General features: G+C 43.0%; 1 protein-coding gene across 1 annotated transcript; it reads left to right on the top strand.

Annotated features, from left to right (window-relative positions):
* The first annotated feature begins 209 nt into the window (after window positions 1-209).
* Window positions 210-19,205, top strand: hdlbpb (high density lipoprotein binding protein b). Its single transcript, XM_046063744.1, has 28 exons — window positions 210-321; window positions 2,096-2,175; window positions 3,375-3,476; window positions 3,803-3,954; window positions 4,905-5,120; window positions 6,484-6,690; window positions 6,965-7,180; window positions 8,439-8,645; window positions 9,665-9,772; window positions 9,927-10,031; window positions 10,979-11,057; window positions 12,087-12,226; window positions 12,352-12,456; window positions 12,558-12,671; window positions 12,760-12,846; window positions 12,964-13,095; window positions 13,557-13,775; window positions 13,894-14,115; window positions 14,526-14,744; window positions 15,115-15,256; window positions 15,560-15,687; window positions 15,775-15,879; window positions 16,006-16,140; window positions 16,401-16,544; window positions 16,778-16,957; window positions 17,085-17,201; window positions 17,534-17,692; window positions 17,941-19,205. Exons 3-28 carry the CDS (start codon window positions 3,401-3,403, stop codon window positions 18,031-18,033), a joined length of 3,807 nt encoding a protein of 1,268 aa, XP_045919700.1. The 5' UTR covers window positions 210-321; window positions 2,096-2,175; window positions 3,375-3,400; the 3' UTR covers window positions 18,034-19,205.
* Window positions 19,206-19,611: the final 406 nt, after the last annotated feature.

Here is a 19,611-nt window from a genome sequence, read left to right as displayed (position 1 = left end):
TGATGTACGTGAGTAAGTTCCCGAGGCTGATAACTTCAGACCTTCTTTCACTAATCTACCACCACCCAGGACACCACATTTTGGCTCTTTCACACCCGAATATCACCATAGAGTGAGTAGAGTGACACAATCGCGCGGATCTATTTAACTTGGATGCTCCTGCTGCGCAAAGATACTGCGGCATTTCCTTTATACTAGGTGAGTCGCAGCGCACGTTTGTATCGCTCCGCCGGCAGAGGAAATGCTCCTAGACCAATCACATCTGTGTTTACACCTTCACCTGTCAAACACACACCCTCTGCTATATTTTCTCTCTGAAAGGTATGATTTCTGTATTTATTACACTTTGTATTTAAATGTGAACACCGTGGAGAAAGTCACCGTGTAGGCATGGTAGCTAGAAAGCCGGTTAGACTATAAAACGAGAAGCAGCCGGGGTTAGCGAGGTTGGCGCCCCCGGAGCTAACAGCGAGCTGGAGCTGGTTATCTGTCCGCCTGGCTGTTTTTAGCCGATTATCAGAAAGTCCTTGCGGCTAATCACCCCGAGGCTGAGGTCGGAGCACAGCGATGTGTGTTAGCTTAGCCAGCCAGGCTAAACAATGTTTGAATCCCTTGGCTTTTGTTCGTGAGAAGAGGGTTAATGTTAGCCTTCATGCTAACAGGACCAGCCATGCAGGGCATCCTCAAGCTAGCGATAAAGATGTTAGAGGAGAGATGCGACGAGTTAGCTTGCGCGCTGCACGGTTCATTTGTCTATATTTCTTATTTATTTGTAGAGAATTGGCAACAAAGCGTTGTTTATAGTCACAGCCGCTGCAAAGTTAACGCTTTACCATGCTGCAGAGAGCCAAGTGCTCTTTGTTTCTCTCCACATGTCTCGCTTTGTTGCATTTTAATGTGATTGTTAGCAATAGGAGAGTTGCGGCTGTAACGTTAGTTGCTTAATTAACCCATTAACAAATGGTGGAAGAAGTGTTGAGAGTAATTACTCACGTAGCTATACCACATTGTCAAAATAAAACAATTAAAAGTCCTTCGTTCAAAATTGTACCTAAGCATTAACAGCAAAATACATTTTCACATTTCAAAAGTAAAAGTACTCATTATATGGGAGAATGGTAACATTACATTACACGTGCATTAATTAATATTGCTGCATTAATGTGTAAGTAGCCTTTGACTGTAGTATTTGGTTTAGGAGGCGCTAATTTTAGCATCTCTGTTTGCTGTTGAGTAGTTTAATCTGTTATGATGCATCATATAAGCTCATTATGGCGTCTGTTTCTGCAAAGTAATTATTGCTGTTAAATACATGTAGATGTGAACGTAAATGGAGCAAACAGTACAATATTAGCCTCTGAAATGTAGTGAGGTACAAGGTAGATTTATTGTCACATTACAACAGGTTGTAAGGTAAAGTATAAAGTAGCTTAAACTGGAAATGCATGTACTATACCTCAGTAAATGTACTTAGTTGCGTTCTGCCATTTCCTTTTAACATACAGTTATCCTCCTTGTTACTTTGTAAGCAGCTTTCTCATATTCCACACTGTTTGGCAGGGTTACATAGATTATCTGTCGGCTTGTTCTCAAGCTCTTCACTGAGGCTGTATGATGTTTTCACAGAGAAAAATATTTAAAACCTGCATGTATTTTTTGGCTGCACCTGTCCATGAAATGGGAATATTACAACAGTCTTTGGCTGCACAGCATGCGTTTGTAATACCTGACCATCCGACTGCCGTGGGGTTGAGTTATTTTTCCCCTGTGAACCCAGTATCAGACACCAGGGGCTGAACTTAAAAAATCGAGTGAGAGAAAAAGAAAGGGACCTTGTGTTTCACAAAGCACAGAACAGACTCACATTTGGTGGTTACATTTGAATTGGTATAACTGTAAAAATAGGACAATGGGCAGAGACATGTGGAGAGAGGAGAGGAGGGGAAGGGAGACGAGGAGAGTGAATCAGATCCAGCCAGTATAAGGTGCAGTGCAGTGTGGGTGTTCACAGAATTAACCCAGCCTCCGTGCTGTAGAGCTTTTTGATTCCCTGTGTTCACTTTTAGTTTTTCTCCCCTTTCTTGTGTGTACCCAGGAGCTGAAACACACACTCACACTGAAGCGCCTACGGTAGCCGCTAACTGGACGGACTCTCTGGCAATTGACCTTTTGCAGGTAAGCCTGGGCTCACGTTGTACTTTACAGTTAGACTAAGCTACGTCTGCTTGATCAGTTCTTAACTTGGTTTTACTGCAATTAAATATTTCCCGAAAGACTTGCTTCTTCCTCCTTGAGATGCACATTGTACTTTTTTTTTGTGTAATTACATTTTCCTGCCTTGTAGAGGGGGGTTTACAGCTTCTTTAACAGCATGAGCAGATTTCACGTGGCAGTTATGATCTGAACACTGGGAGCCTATAGTAACATTTCAGGAGATACAATCCTACTGGAACATTTCACAGATCGAAGAAAGAAACACAAAGTCACTGTTGTGCTCAGCCAGAAGTGTCACACAGCGAGGGGATGGATTTGCATGCCTGTTTTTATGCGTGAGGAAAAACAATCAAAGCAAAAATATTACGTCAAAATTAGTGTTGCCTATAATTTAAGACAGCTCAACTATTATTTCGGAACATGACTTTATCTTAAAAATAGAAACCAAGGAAGAGACGAAGGCTGATTTCTGCCATCAGCTGTTAATTAGAGAACAGTTTTTACCAGGTTCTCGTAAATGTGTACGTTTTAGCGTTGTAATGATTTTTATTTTATTGCTGCACCAGCTGTTTGTGGCCATAAAAATGCAATTTCCTCCATAAATCACAAGACCCCTCTCTGTGCTCGCAGAACATGCACAGTCAGAGGAGCAGATTTGTAGGTAAAAAAGTAAAAGTGCCCGGGGAAGACTTGGACAAGATCCCGTGATTGTGAATCACAAGGAATGCCAGCAACACTTGTTTTTAGTCGAGGACAGCTCTCAGTGTTATGACTTGTGATAACCCTGTCTCTAAGGCTTTGTGGCACCGTGTGTTTGTCTGAGGCTTGTAAAGTGTTAATTGGAGCATCTCAGGTGTAACGTGCAGCATCGGTGCACTGTAGCAATGCCACAGAGGCAGCCTTAATCTGCTGGGGCTTGTGGAAAGCAATCTTAGAATACAACAGTGCATTCGAGGGAGGGGAGAGGAACAATGTAACAGAAGCAGTTTGAAACTGCCTCTGTATTCCTGATGGCTTTTTGCTTTTGGATTATAGAGTTAGTACTTTATGAATATGAAATTTCATGCAGACACAGCAACTAATTTCCTCCTCGGACATTATAGTTTTTGATTTATTCATATTTTTTTTGCACTCCGTCCTTCCCCACCTGTCTGTCTTAGTGGAACAGCGGAATAAGTCTTGAACAATGAGCTCAGTTGCAGTGTTGACCCCGGAGAGTTTTGCGGAGCATCGCAGTGGCCTTAAGGACCAGGACCTTACAGGTAACATCGGGCTGTCATCTACTTACCTGTATTTACTTTTGTTAGATGGGTCTCGCCCCGGTAGCCCAAGCTAGTTAGACACTTATTAGCCCGAGAGATCAGGTAAACATATTTAGATTTTCTCCTGCTTTGCTGTGTATTCTCTGTTTTCTTGTACTGTACATCATACTTGATACCTAACCCTTGTGATTTTTGAGTTGCAATACATATTATCCGTCCTTCCCTTTTAAATAATCCTCCTCCTATACATCCATACATGCTTGCTGTTTTCTTCCTCCATCCTTACCTTCATCCTTGCCTTATTTATTTTCGTCTCTCCGGGGCAGGCTGCGTCCCGGAGGATGAGGCCTACATCCCCACCTACCTGGAGGCCTTCCCTCCGCTGCCAGAGAAGGGGGCACCAGGGGAGAAGGCCGGGGAGCCGGCTGCAGCGTGGGGGAGCAAGATCAGGCCCATCAAAGCCTCTGTCATCACCCAGGTCAGGCAGCCACTGACTGTATAAACATACAAATGTAATGAGTGAACACATTAAAGAAAGAAGAAAGTTTGCATGTGAACAATAATTTACATATTATTTTGACTTTAATGTTTATCCTTCATGCAAAAGATAAGAATGAAAGTAAAACACTTGATGTCGTTCATTCCTCTGCTCTTTAAATATTTTTCTGACCATAACTAAAACAGCAGTAGAGCTGGTTAATAAGATGCACTTGTTATTAGGGCTGAGCGATTTGGGAAAATAATCTAATTGCGATTTAAATTATTATTTTTTTTTATTCCAATATTGCGATTTAAAATGCGATTAATTTTTAAGCCCTTTACCTCCTGTATTATTCAAAACGGACAAGCAGTAAATCAGTGTATAGTATCACCAACACAATATTAGCTAGATTAAACACACACTGTTCTTTCTTGTAGGTCAGGCCTGTGTTATGATGAAATTTGGTGATGCATGAATTGCACAAATGATTATTATGAGCTATGGTGGAGAAGAAATATCAAATTTTAATAATATGAGAAAGATAATTTGAGAGTCAAGTCATGGCATTAAATGTATATGATATAGGTCTAATATCATCAGGTCGGCCTACCTAGAGATCACAAGAACTAAGTTCACCACAGTGTGTTATACAGTAAGAGCTTAATACAAAACAATACAGTTCAACCACCAATTAATGAGTCCTTATCTCAGTTCTAATCTACTAAGAGTCCACCTTTCTGTATCCCAGTAAGCAAACAAAAAATACTCAGTTTGCTTCGTCTGCAGACTGCTTTACTCTTGTGTGTCATGTGAGTGTAATCGCAGCCTTTGCGATTTAGAAGATCTCTTTTTATCACATCGCGATAATATCGCAAATGCAATTAATTGTTCAGCCCTACTGGTTATCGTAAACAATAATCAAATGAGACACTTTCCCTGTAACGTAGGTGTTCCATGTGCCCCTGGAGGAGCGTCGCTACAAAGACAACAGCCAGTTTGGGGAGGGGGAGGAGGCCAAAGTGTGCTTGGACATCATGCAACGGACGGGGGCCCACATTGAGCTGTCCCTGGCCAAAGACCAGGGCCTGTCCATCATGGTCACCGGCAAACTGGACTCTGTCATGAAGGCTCGCAAGGAGATCGTAGCTCGCCTACAGACGCAGGTAAAGTTGTTTAGCCATAGTGTGTTTGATGTCCAAACCTTTGGACTGTGGGACACTGAGTGCATGGCAGCAGGGTTTTCTTGACTTGTCTTTTTTGACTTAATAAAGATTAAGTAGAAAAAAATGTGTTACTGTATCCTAACATAATAAAGGGAATTAAATTGTTTTAAATATAACCATTATTTTACACTCCTAAAGGAACATGGCCCCTCCTTGTGTGGTGAGTTAATACTGTAATATGTAAAAAGCAGGAATGTGTGAAGCATAAATAACCAGTAACAAAAGAAAACATTCATTAATATAATCATGGAATGTAAGTATTAATCAAATGCGTCATGTGTTGGTCAAGACCATTGCTGCAAATTAGAGTTGAATTACCATTGCAGCAAGTTGAATTTTCCCAAGATGCTGAATAAAATGAATGTAAGTTGTTGCTTTAATTTGCACAATTGTAGTCAGTCGTGAGATTATTACCATCATACTGTAATTTAGCCGCTTTAAAAATGCCCGTTGCAACTTCTTTCTCTGTGAAACAACAAATTGGCACATTGTCTGCTGGTTTTGAATAATGTTGTGCTTTACTGGATTACACATTCCTGTATTTAGGAACGTCTATCTTTTCGTGACTGAAAGGAAGCGTTTCACCAGGGTTTTTTTTTTGTCTTGATCGTGAATACCATGGAAAAATACCAGTGGATGACAGATTGCACCTCTTAAACTGATAAACGGGACCAGCGACGTTTTAATGTTACAATCTGTTACTTTTATAGGTATTGGTTGATTTTCCATCCTCACAAAATATCACAACAGTGGTTTATTTTAGAAGATAACGCAGGGACATTTACTTCAAGCCGCAGCTTCTGTGCAGGCACGCCACTTTAGGACAAGAAGTTGAGCTGAAAAATGACCGTCCGCTCCCAAGGGTGGCCTTTCTGGGCTTCAGCAGCAAACATGCTGATTTCCACTTCAGTTGGTGCACTGAGGTCCACCTGTTTAGCTGAGTTGCAGTTATTGATACAATAGTGCAGAAAAACACTTTGTCCTCTTCGCAAGGTTGAATGCTTTTGATGTTGTTTACCTACTGAAAACTTTTCATTATTACTTTACTTAAGTTTCATCCAGTTACTGTGAAACTATAAAACTAATATTCCCCTCTCTCATAGCATACAAATGTAGAAACTGAAGGTGTCCCATCAACAATTGTGGATTTTAGTGAATATATCTGAATCTGAACTCCTGAGAGAGCTCTGTATGACGCTAATGAAGTCAGCTCATGCAAAATAATGTGCCCCGATCCAATGATGCGCTGCCATTTCTCTATTGTGGATCAATGCAAATTTAAAACGTCCTCCTGCTCCTTTAGGCCTCAGCTACGGTTGCCATCCCCAAGGAGCACCATCGTTTTGTCATTGGTAAAAACGGTGAGAAGCTGCAGGAGCTGGAGCTGAAGACCGCCACCAAGATTGCTATTCCGCGTCCGGACGACCCCAGCGCCAACATCCGCATCACTGGCACCAAGGAGGGCATCGAGAAGGCTCGCCACGAAATACTTCTGATCTCTGCTGAACAGGTCAGCCGTGGTGTTGAATTTGTGACGTGATCTTTAGAAATGTCGGCCTGAAAGCTAACGTGGTTGAGGGTTAATCAGAATTGCAACAGACTAACGAGTGAGTAAATACTAATAACTCTGTGACTCCGCCATTAAGAGCTGAAGACTATAATTGTGTCTTTATAGATGCTAGTTAAACTCACTGATTTATGTATCGAATTTCTTTTTGATACTTTATTAATCCTAACCATGGCCGCCGCCGCCGCCGCCTCCTCCTCGTCGTCACGCTCACCAGGACAAGCGTGCTGTGGAGCGTCTGTCCCTGGAGAAGGCTTTCCACCCCTTTATCGCCGGCGCTCACAACCGGCTAGTGCAGGAGCTGAGCCAGGAGACGGGCGCTCGCATCAGCATCCCACCGCCCAGTCTGCCCAAGGACGAGATCGTCATCACCGGGGAGAAGGAGGCTGTCGCCCTGGCGCTCAGCCGCATCCGAGCCATCTACGATGACAAGGTGCGTCTGTTCAAAAGGTTTTGTAGAGCTCACGTATCTTCATTCTAACTGAGTTTAACCATTTAACTGCGGCGTTCACAGTTTGATTCCGCTGGGAAAGTTTGTTAAATGCCCTTGTTTGCTCTGTCTCTTTCTCTGCAGTCAACTGTAAAAATGATGATTTCTCTGTGCTCACTATGCTCATTGTCTATATGCTTTGTTATTTCTGTTATTTTGCATTTCCTCAAGTTCTTTTAGTTTCGTAAACTTTTCTTTTTCTTTCCAACATGTTTGTGTCAATCAGTTTAAAAAATATTTTCATTCTAACACTACTGATGATTATTTGATCAGTTTTTGTAATTTTCATCAAAATTTCAAGGGATTGTAAATTAAGAACGCACACAAATATCAAAGTAAGCATAGAAAGAAACTAAAAAGCAAAACAAACAGCAACACAAGAAAATTGAATCATGGACAGGGACCAGTCTTTCCTAACTGCTCTTGTTCTGACTTACGTTCACATTTTAGACATTCAGGTATTGCTGTTACCCAGAATGACTTGCTGTGAGCGAGCAGATATGGGTTTAGTTAAAGGCTTTATGGCAGGACACACACGTGACTGCAGATGTTAACTTTGTGGTTCTTTGTTTTCACCGCAGTCTCCCTTTAACCACTTGTTTACTCTCTACCTCCTTAAACCTCTTCTGTAATTAAAAAAAAAAAGTATGGTAGAGTCAGAAAAACGGTGTGTTTTTGGAATGAGGAGGTTTTATCATTGTGTTCAACAGTGGTGGTGTTGTATTTTCTACCGCACAGAAATTTACACATTCTCTACAGACGTTTACAGGAAAAGACGGATGGATGGCGGCAGCACGGAGAGTGTGTGTGTGTGTGTGTGTGTGTGTGTGTGTGTGTGTGTGTGTGTGTGTGTGCGCTAGATGGACGCTGATGATAGGCAAGCCGGAGATTATGTGCAGAGAAAATTGGATTTCACCAGCGAACAACAGGATAAGAATGCTAATGTCATTTAGTGCATATGTATGAGAGGAAAAAAACACATGTTTTCTCTGTTCTCGCTTTCAGTCTCTAACTTGTCTTACTGTGCCTCAGTCCTTCCTGTTTCCTGTCTTTCATTCCTCTTTCTGTCACCTGTTTTTTACCATCCATCCCTCACTGTGCGCCTCAATTGCACCACTTCCTCCTGCTGTCCGTCCTTTCACCACCGTTGTGTTTTCCGGGCTGCTCACTCATTCTAATCCTCTCGCTTTCCGCCCTGCAGAAGAGGAAGACCACTACCATCTCTGTGGAGGTGAAGAAGTCTCAGCATAAGTACATCATAGGTCCAAAGGGCAACACCCTGCAGGAGATCCTGGAGGCCACGGGGGTGTCTGTGGAGATGCCTCCTCTGGACTCTGGCTCAGAAACCATCATCCTCAGGGGGGAGCCTGACAAGCTGGGGCCGGCGCTCACACAGGTGTACGCAAAGGTAAGGGGGAGAGGGGAGGTTGAAAATCCATGAGAAAAGGTTCATTTATACTTCTGTGTTGGATCTACGCTGTAGCCTGACACGCACCTCCCCAAAAATGTAACTACACGTCACAGCGATGCAGACCGCAAGAACTGTGATTGATCGGCTTGCTAGCATCGCATTTCTTCCTACGCATTTGCGTCTTGTCCTGCCTCAAGCATTTCAAGGGTCGTACATACACGTTCTCTCATTTCTGCGTTTTAGTAAAAAGTAACTGCTGTTCGACATCGATCAGCTCCAACTTCAACATGATCCTCTAAGTTTCAGTCGCCATTGCATGTAGTACAATCTTAACAGGCACGATCACATCCCAATTATTGAAAGGCAGGTACATTAAAATCTTTGGGTGCATAAACGAGCTTGTAATTGTCGACGCATGCAGCATACAAAAAGGAAAATAAGTAAGGTACACAGGAGCGTGGAAGAAGCACGATATTCCACCATTTAAACAGATGTAGTGTCCATTTAGTCCACAATCTAATGCATAGATAATTTCTCAATATTATTAGTAGTTTGTGTTTTCATCTTATGGACTTATATCGGGTGCAGCAGAAAAAGCTGAAAACTTTTCACCTCATGAAGTTGATATGGCAAAGGCAGTTGCTTATTTACACGTCACGCAGACAGAGAGAAACAAAAGCTTTCATTTGTTCATATCTGGCACTTTAGCTGCTAAATGCTCCACTAGGGTCATGAGCTAGTCGCTAACTGTGTCTGACTGTTTGGTGCTAAGTAGGTGGTGTGTAGTAGGTTTATCAGAGCACTTTAGTTAAAACCAGCTGATGAGAGCGGTGAGAATGAAGCAAAACAGTAAAGTTGTGGGCTGTAAAACTAAAACAATGATCCATTGATAATATAAAATATTTGTTAGTGCAGCTTTACTTTCCAGCCATTTATTTATTGTTGGTGAATCAGTCTGTAAGCATTTATTTTGAGCCAGAGAGATTTTAACTTGTAAGCCTTTTGTTCCTGTGCAGGCGAAGAGTGTGATGGTGATGGAGGTGACCGCTCCGGCCTGGCTGCATCGCTTCATCATCGGCAAGAAAGGACAGAACATCGGGCGGATCACACAGCAGCTACCACGGGTAAGAGGAGAGATGAAACACACTTTCTGCTTCTACAATATGACAGAACACTTTGAGCGTGTAGGATAAAGGGCGTTCTCCAGTGGCAGTGAGTGGGATCTTAAATCATTCACATCAACAGAGAGTGGTGAACAGTAATATCATGTTTGTGTAGGTTCACATAGAGTTTACGGACGGTGAGGAGCGCATCAGTCTGGAGGGGCCAACGGAGGAGGTGGAACAGGCTCAGGCTCAGATACAAGAGATCATCAAGGACCTGGTGAGTACTCACTCAGTAGAAAGTGTAAAAACCCGCACTACATCTGAGCTGTGTCTCAGTGTAGCTGCTCTGTGAAATTATCACGTTTCTGTTAATAAGATGCAGAATCTTTATCAACAACTTGTGCCACAAACACAGCGCACTCTCCCGACACATTTACCAAAGATACAATAACAGATCTGACAATAACAGTGAGAATTTAGTTTTTCCATTAAAAATGTGGTTGACTGTAAAATGGGGTGAAGAATCTCGGGGAAGAATATTGATGTAAAAATGGTAAAACTGTACAGGATTATTAATCAAGTAGAGCTGAAACCATTAGTCAACTAATTGATTGGGCAATTGACAGAAAATTAATCAGCAACTATTTTGACAATCAGTTAAGTGTATTTCCAAGTAAAAATGCCAAACACTAGATGGTGTTTGGCATTTTTAGATCTGTTTCAACGTGAGGATTTACTGCTTGTATATAATTGTAAACCTATTCTTAGTGTTTTGAACCGTCAGACGAAACAAACGTGGACTGTTCGAAATTGGGGTTGGCATTTTTTACTGTTTTATAGACTAAACCATCAGTTAATAGAAAAAATGCTTTCACAGATTAATCAATAATAAAATGTTAGTTGCAGCCCTACATGTGATGTGTATTACAAAAAGGTGATTGGTGTTAATCACTAATTGCCTTAATAAAAAAGGCAATTAGTGATCTTCAAAGGCTCATAACACAGTCAAAAGCTCTGAATTCTTATTTCTCATTTAATTCAAAGTAGTTGTAACATTTTCACCCGAAATGCCATGAAGCAGTGTTGTATCAGAGGCTCTTCACTCTTAGAATAAAGAGACGTGGGAAAGCTGAGAGATTTCAGAAAAAGGAATAATAAATAGATATGTATTTGATGGGGTTCAGCACTGTAGGTCAGTGACAAATCTGAAATCTCTGTGTGCAGCTGGTGAGGATGGACTACACTGAAGTCATCATAGACCAGCGTTTCCACAGACACCTCATTGGAAAGAACGGAGCCAACAGTGAGTACACTTCTGCTCTGCTGATCGCAACAGAAAAAACTGGGACATCAACGCTGCTGGGGTTCAGAGTTCAAATGCCAGGGGGACCAGCCATTTTTAAATATGTGAACTTGATGATAGGATGAAGCGCTTCAGAGAAAATCATCCACCAGATGGCCATGTTGTTCCTGTTTTAGCATCTTGTGCAGATTACTCGTGTGGTTGTCCACTGATGGAGTCATACAGAGTGTTAAGTGTTAAACTGGTTTCCACAACAGCACTATGATCATATTTTGTGGCATACTTATGTCGTGTGTCTATTGTAGTGATCATATTATGACTCTGCGCTTCTGACAAGCAATCTGGCATGCACTAAAATCAACTTTAAGACATTTAACATCTGCGGTAATAAAGTCTGAAGGGCTTGAAAGGTGGCTGTAAAGAGCTTCAGCCGTCATGGCGCACAGAGGCTGTGGTCTGCCTCGGTTCCTGTCAAGCACAACAGCCTCTCTCGGAGGACTCTCCACCTCAGTGATATTAACGGGGCTCTTCTTTTTCAATCTGTGTTCTTCTGATCTTCTCCTCTTTTGGCTGTTTCTTGGCCATCTCTCCATCTGTGTTAACATGTGCCGGATTTACCCTTTTGTTCTTACTGCTCCTTGTCCTGAGCACGAGCACAAATGTCACATGTTGTGCCGATTGCCTTTATTTGTTTCCCATTTACAGAGCCAGTGCTACGTATAAACACCAGGGGTTTTTTTTCAGCGTGTGCACTGAACGGACAGCTCGCGGACCGTGAGGAGATATTCACTGAAATTGACAAGAAGTGTATTGGATTAGCTGTCTCCAGAATTGCGTACCCCACCGTTAAGACTTTTCTACTGCTAATTTAAAATGCCTTAAAGTTGGCTCCATGACAGATGAACCTACATACTATTTACAGCGACCTTTCAGGCCTACAGGGGTTAGTGTCTTGATCCTCAGAAGATGTTGGTGGAAAAACGTTCTGTCACATTATCCAACCGTCGCTTTTCTTCACCCTCGCTACAGTCAATCGGATCAAGGAGCAGTACAAAGTGTCGGTACGAATCCCCCAGGACTCTGAACGAAGCGGCCTGGTCCGGATCGAGGGAGACCCTAAAGGAGTCCAGCTGGCACGCAGAGAGCTCATTGAAATGGTCCAGAGAATGGTGAGAATGGGGTCAAAGTTTAGGTTGGTTCATTCATTCATTCTAATGGTCGGCATAAAGCAAAAAAAAGAAATCTCCGTACACAGACTCTTAAGTGTCCTGCCCACACTTTTTTACATTTCCAGGAAAACGAGCGCACCAAAGACCTGATCGTGGACCAGAAGTTCCATCGGACAATCATTGGCCAGAAGGGAGAAAAGATCAAAGAAGTTCGAGATAAGTTCCCTGAGGTGACCCTTACTGCTCTTTAGCTCGCCTATTCATCAATGTTAATTTGTTTTTTTATCCAGGTCTAACTTAATTTTACGAGTATTACCTCATCTATTTCCAGGTCATTATAAATTTCCCCGACCCATCTCAGAAGAGTGACATTGTCCAGCTGAGAGGGCCGAAAAACGAGGTGGAGAAGTGTGCCAAGTTCCTCCAGAAAATCATTGCCGACCTGGTACGAGCGACCGTTTTCTACCAGTGTCTCTTGATCTGTCTCCGTCTCTCTACGCTTGACCTCACAGCAGCTTTCTTTCTTGTCGTAGATTGAGAATAGCTTCTCGCTCTCCGTTCCCATCTTTAAGCAGTTTCACAAAAACATAATTGGTAAGGGTGGCGCCAACATCAAAAAGGTGAGACACTGAAAATTATCATGTCTGATTCCAACGTTGAAAACTGTTTTAAGCAGGTGTTTTAGCCATATTGTTATGTTACATTATGTTAATAACAGATGATGTTCATGCCACCAGATCCGTGAAGAGACGAACACTAAGATCGACCTGCCGACAGAGAACAGTAACTCTGAGATGATCGTCATCACGGGCAAGAAGAGCAACTGTGAGGCAGCCAGGGAACGAATCCTCGCCATCCAGAGAGAGCTGGTGAGAGACGTCAACCTCAACGTCATTTGTTGCTAGATGCATGAGTTTTCAGCCGTATCTTGCCTTCTTCCTCATCAGATGGAAATGGTCTGGTCGTCATCACAGGGCAGTATGAAACGTCTTGACAACTGAGCAGCTTATATCTGCTGAGGAACACCATGAGATATGGTTACTTTAACCAGGGACCTTTGTTGCATCTCTTTCTCCCTTATTTCCTGTCATGTCTCTGCTCTTTCTACCTAATAAAGAAAGAAAAATGTCCAAATAATAATAATGATGATATGCTTTTTTTAAAAGGTGGAAAAAATGACTTAATTCAAAGTTTAACTATTGAGCATGAAATGCTCAATAGTTTGATTCCAGTATAATCAAAGGAGGGATTAGGCAAAGGACAAAAATGCTGTAACTGTAGCTGCATCACAACATCTCCATGGCTCTCGTTTCTCTCTTCATCCCTTCAGGCCAACATTAAGGAGATGGAGGTCACCATCCCCGCCAAGCTGCACAACTCTCTGATCGGCTCCAAGGGCTGCCTCGTGCGCTCCATCATGGAAGACTGCGGCGGTGTCCACATCCATTTCCCCTCCGAGGGCTCCGGCTCAGACAAGGTCACAATCAGAGGGCCCGCCGGCGAGGTGGAGAAGGCTAAGAAACAGCTGCTGCAGCTGGCCGAGGAGAAGGTGGGTGGGCAAAGTTTAAAGAAGTGAGTTACTGTAGAAAGGAGGGAAGGAGGGGGCATATTCTTACATCCCTTTCCTGTGCTCTTTACTTTCTTTTCTTCCTTCCTGCCCTTTTCAGCAAGTCAACAACTTCACAGTTGAGCTGCAGGCCAAACCAGAGTACCATAAATTCCTGATCGGCCGCGGTGGAGCCAATATTCGACGTGTGCGGGACAGGACGGGGGCGCGCATCATCTTCCCGTCACCGGACGACACCGAGCAGGAACTGATCACCATCGTAGGGAAGGAGGAAGCCGTACGTCAGGCCCAGAAGGAGCTGGAAAGTCTGGTCAAAAACCTGGTAATCACTACACTGCATTTATCTGATAGTAAAATGACATATTCATCTTATCTTGCAGTTAGTTTTAAGTTTAGTTTTAAGTCTTTTTACCTTTTAAGTCTTTTTTGTTTTCCTTTTCAATCATCTCTTTTATTGGTTGGTTTACTATCTCAGCTTTCTATATTAAGTACAATTATCCCTACCTATACTACACTAATACTTCAAAATATTTCTCTGGTTGTATTTTATTTTAAATTTATTTACACAGTAATTCAGCAATAGCAAAGTAAAAAACAGAAGAAGAAGAAATACAAATTGCCTAAACTTCTGTAAATAAAAAAAGGGAAAGATATTTTGAAAAACTGTCATATTCATAGGTAGCCCCTTTCTCTACCCTCCACTTGCTACACGCCTGTTGTCTCCCTCTCCAGGATGACGTGGTGGAGGACAGCATGGTCGTAGATGTTCGCCACCACCGCCACTTTGTGTGTCGGAGAGGCCAGGTGCTGCGGGAGCTGGCAGAGGAGTACGGTGGAGTAGCGGTGAGCTTCCCCCGTACGGGAGCCAATAGTCAGCGGGTCACTCTGAAGGGAGCCAAGGACTGTGTGGAGGCAGCCAAGAAACGCATCCAGGAGATCATTGAGGACCTGGTGAGAGACATTTGAGAAATAAAGAAACTATACAGAGTGAAATTCAGGTCATTACGATATGTTTTCTGTATATTATCATTTTGATCAATTTTGCCCTCAAAAAATATGTTTTAGAGAAGACCTCAATATCTGTGTTCAGGTCAGTCAGCCACTAAATCACAGGACCTCAATCTAATTCTTGTGGTTTGTCACTAAAATGTTGCCACTAGTAGCTGCAGTTATTTCAGGCAAGATCAGGAGGTCCTACCTCCTGTTTTTAGTTTTGTCTTCAAGGACTCAACATCTAGACAAATTCATTTTTTTTAGGTAATGTAACTTTTCAGAGCAGCAAACGTGTCATATCAAGCGTGATGTGTGTTTGCTCGAGCAGGAGTCCCAGGTGAGCGTGGAGGTGGCCATCCCTCAGCGCTACCACCGTGCCATCATGGGGCCTAAAGGCTGTCGCATCCAGCACATCACCAGGGAGCACGAGGTCCAAATCAAGTTCCCCGAGAGAGACGACAGTGCTGCAGGTCCAAAACATATAACACACAAGAGAAGTGCACCTGCAGCTCTTCAGTAATACTAATACTGTTGTTAACATGTTGCATAAAAGCAAATCTTTACAAGTATTGCTCTCCGAGTGCAGGTATTATAACATCTAATGTCACATTATGGATTTATCAAAGTTATATTAATTTAGATTAGGATCTTATAATAACAAGTTAATTTCTCTGTAACTGAAATTGGAATTGTGCCCAAAATTATATGTTTATGTGGGAAACAGGCGAGCCAAAGACTGGCTTTTCAATCCATTATCTGCGGTAATATTACAGGTCAGGATGCTCCACCACAGGAAAATGGTGAGGTCAGTCCGGAGGCGGAGTTTATCCCCCGCAAGTGTGACATCATCACCATCGCTGGGCGTGCAGAGAGGTGTGAACTGGCTAAAGCCGCCCTTCTGGTAGGCACCGTCTTCCTTCCTACAGACATGATTCTGTCTATTCTTTTTTTTCCTCATTAATTATCGAGTCACTCCTTCTTCCCTCAGGCGTTGGTGCCCATAACGGAGGATGTCGAAGTGTCTTACGAGCTGCATCGCTACATCATCGGCCAGAAGGGCAGTGGGATCAGGAAGATGATGGAGGAGTACGAGGTTAGCGTGCACTCTGTGGCTCTCTGTCTTCTGCTCAGATCGGTGATACAGTGAGAAAAGCTGTTTTAAACATGCCTGGTTATTGGGGTACATTTACTTGCATGTTGTCTGTGTGTGGTTTCACAGGTGAACATCTGGGTGCCGCAGCCAGAGAAGCAGCTGGATGTGATCAAGGTGACGGGCCTGGCGGCGAACGCGGAGCGAGCCAAACAGGGCCTGCTGGAGAGGGTCAAAGAACTGCAGGCCGAGCAGGAGGACAGGGTACATATCTGTAAAACTATAGTGCATTACGTCTCCTTATTACTCGCTCGGTATGTTGGCAGTTAAAGTGTTGTTCTACTGTTGTATTTCTTGTCAGACAAAACTGGAGTAACACCAGCTCCTGAAGGGACTTCATGATAGTTCAATCTTGAGAGCGTTCAGTGTTCATTATTCGACATGAAAAATGTTAATTGCCATTCCATACATTGTAAAGATATTTGAAGATATTTAAGGTCTCTGCTGCCGCTTCTACTTCTCAGGCCCTGCGCAGTTTCAAGGTAACCATGTCTGTGGATCCAAAGTTTCATCCCAAGATCATCGGCCGCAAGGGAGCGGTCATTTCTCAGATCAGGAAGGACCACGACGTCAGCATCCAGTTCCCCGACAAAGGAGACGAGCAGCAGGTGTGTTTATTTGTGTTAAGGCTGTTATGTTGATAAAAATGACATGTTGCCACAAAGTCATTTAAAATATGTTTTAAATGTATTTTCTCATTAATAACTGGCTTCATCTTCAGCTCTTAATGGGCACTTTCCAATTCAAACGGCTTTATCCTCTTTTAACCTATTTTTGTGAAATGTACATGTTCCTGAATTTTTTTATTTTTTTTCCCATCCTGGACTCCCCCCGTTCCCAGGATCTGATCGTGATCTCCGGGTACGAGCGTAACGTAGAGGAGGCGCGTCAGGCCATCCAGCAGCTGGTGGCCGAGTTGCAGGACATGGTGAGCCATGATGTGCATCTGGACCCGAGGACCCACGCTCGCATCATCGGAGCGCGTGGCAAAGCTATCCGCAAGCTGATGGAGGAGTTCAAGGTCAGATTCGTTAGGCTCTGTGTGTGTGTTCACAGTTTAATCTTTACTCTGAATACAGGGGAGAAAAGTTCACATTCTGTTCTGTATCGTATCTTGTTTGATTTTCACCTGTTGTTCGTGTGTTCAGGTGGATATCCGGTTCCCTCAGCCGGGCTCCGACGAGCCCGACAAAGTGACGGTGACGGGCCTTCCTGAGACTGTCGACAACGCCATCGACCACCTGCTCAACCTGGAGGAGGAATATGTGAGTTCACAAAGACGTAGTAGTAGTCACACATGTTCCACGATAGATAGAAATTGTGTTTCTACTCCGAGTAGCCAAAGTTTCTACTGCACTTTTTCAAGACAACAGTAAACATTAGCAGTGCTTAGTGTGGTCATCCTTTTTCTTTTTAAATAAAAGTGATTATATAAGCACCTGAAATGTGAACATGTTAAATACAAATACACAAAAAGACCCCAGCAACAGCAGGGTGGAGCAAAAGGAAGCGAAGTTCAAAACAAAAGGTTCATTGGGTTGTTTGAAGAGCAGTTTTTCCCCTCCCCTCCCCTCCCTCCTTTCTCCTCCGCTCTCAGATGCTCAGCGTGACCGAGACGGAAACCTTGGCAGCGTACATGAAGCCTCCATCTCGCTACGGAGGGGGAGGGGGAGCAGGAGGACTGGATGATGGCAGCGGAGGTCCAGCTAAGGGCTTTGTGGTGCGGGACGCCCCCTGGAACGCAGCAGGGAACAAGGTTGGATGTGCTGATTTTTACCTTACACTCATTTATGAATGTAGAAATATAACGCATATCTCCTCTTTTCAACTGATTTAGATTTACAGATAGAGACCACTATCTGCAGATGGGTTAGAGGAGTTTTAAATGTGTATATAGCTGCAACTTTCAGAGAGACACACTTTATATTTTGTACATTTAGCCTGTTGCCTTGAATCCACGTTATTTGTGCAGCGTATCAAACACTTTGCATCTGTTTGTTTCAGGCTCCCGACATGAGCAGTGCGGAGGATTTCCCCACGTTTGGGACAGGTGTGGCACCGAAGCAAGCGTCCGCCTGGGGTCCCAAGAAGTTCTGAAGCCGCCTCACCTGGAGGGACAAAAAAAAAAAAAAAAAAAAAAAAAAAAAAGTCTGTAAAGTAGATGATGAGAGACAAAACAAATCTCTTATCAAATTGCTGCTCGCCTTCTTCACTCCTCCTCTTCTTGTTAGTCTCCCTTTGCCTCTCTTTCTCTGTAAACTCCTTGTACCTGTACCGTCCTCCCACAACCAGCCACAATGAATTCTGGGAGAATTATCTCTTCTTTTGTTTCTTATCTGTCTTTTCTTCTTAGTACCTCCTCCTCCTCCCCTCAAAAAAGAGAGAGGGGAAAAACAGAACATTGCGTGCTCTCTTCACAGTTTTGCTATCCCACTCTGCCTCTCGCTGAAACATTTCAAAAACTACTCCTGAAAATGTGTCACCTCGCTGCAGTACATCAGAAATGTTTAAAGTCCTCAGAGTGTGCCGAATCAGAGCGTAGGGCAAATCTCCTTGGACACCTGAAGCAAGACGCTTTCAGGGAGGTGGTGGTCGTGTATCCAAGTAACGACAGCTAAATCTTGGATTTTTTTTAAGCTCCTAAAAAAACGAGCGGAGTTTTGCTGTGCAATTAGAGTTTGTAAACAGTGAAATCTTTTAAGGTTCATTTCCTGTGGTTTTTAACAAGGAGATTTCTCATTGGCTCACCTCTCCAGTCGTGTGTGTGTGTGTGTGTGCGTGTGTGTGTGTGTGTGTGTGTGTGTGTTCAGGAGGTCTTTCACCCACAGGTGTTTGTAGATCCCCTTTTTATTTATGTCAGAGCTGGGAGCAAAAACAGCTGCTGTAGTCGACTTACTGGAGGTTTCCTTTTTCAATCATGATGAATCAAAAGACATGGAAGTTTGTTTGTAATGAAGGTCACAACTGTTTTATTTATTTAAAAAGAAAGGAGCCGTTTTATTTTAACTACTGTGATCATGCGTTTTTATAAAAGCACCCACTGTAGCTTGATGCTTTTAACCTTATGTTTGGGAGTGAATGCCGTACGTCAGGGTTAACAGTTGTTATGTGTAACTGTACAAAGAACTTTTCGCTATTTTTTTAAACTGTGTGGGATTTTTTTGTTGTTATTGTTGTTGGTTTCTGGCATATTTTGGAAGACTGTATGCGCGCGCGTGTGTGTGTGCGAGTTAAGATGTGTATTTGAATGAAGCTGAACCAAACTTTCACATTGTCTTTGTCTGATTGTCTCTCTTCTCAGAGCTCATTTAGAGGTTTTTACCCTCTCAGCTCGTCATTAACACTTGATTTTTACTGTCAACATGCACACAACGCTGCTTAAAATCTGACCTCCCCTTCCATAAAACACACTCCACATCTACAGCTGCACTTTGGTTTTCTCTCATTAAAGTGATTCACATGTATTTAGATATATTTTGTAGCAAAAATGTTTGTTGCCCCCTTGTTCCTTTCTCCAGTTCTGACTGAATACAACACGTCCTGTTGCTAAACCGTACAATTGGCACAGATTTCAGTCAGTTTAATCAAAGCTTAGTTTAGCTTAGCATAAAGGCTGGAACCTGGTGGGGGGGGGGGGGGACCGAAAAGGATGGGTTGTGGGACTAGGATAAGTTG

Source organism: Micropterus dolomieu, linkage group LG12, assembly GCF_021292245.1.
Source record: "Micropterus dolomieu isolate WLL.071019.BEF.003 ecotype Adirondacks linkage group LG12, ASM2129224v1, whole genome shotgun sequence".
Lineage (NCBI taxonomy): Eukaryota > Metazoa > Chordata > Actinopteri > Centrarchiformes > Centrarchidae > Micropterus > Micropterus dolomieu.
This window is presented reverse-complemented; position numbering and strand designations above follow the sequence as displayed.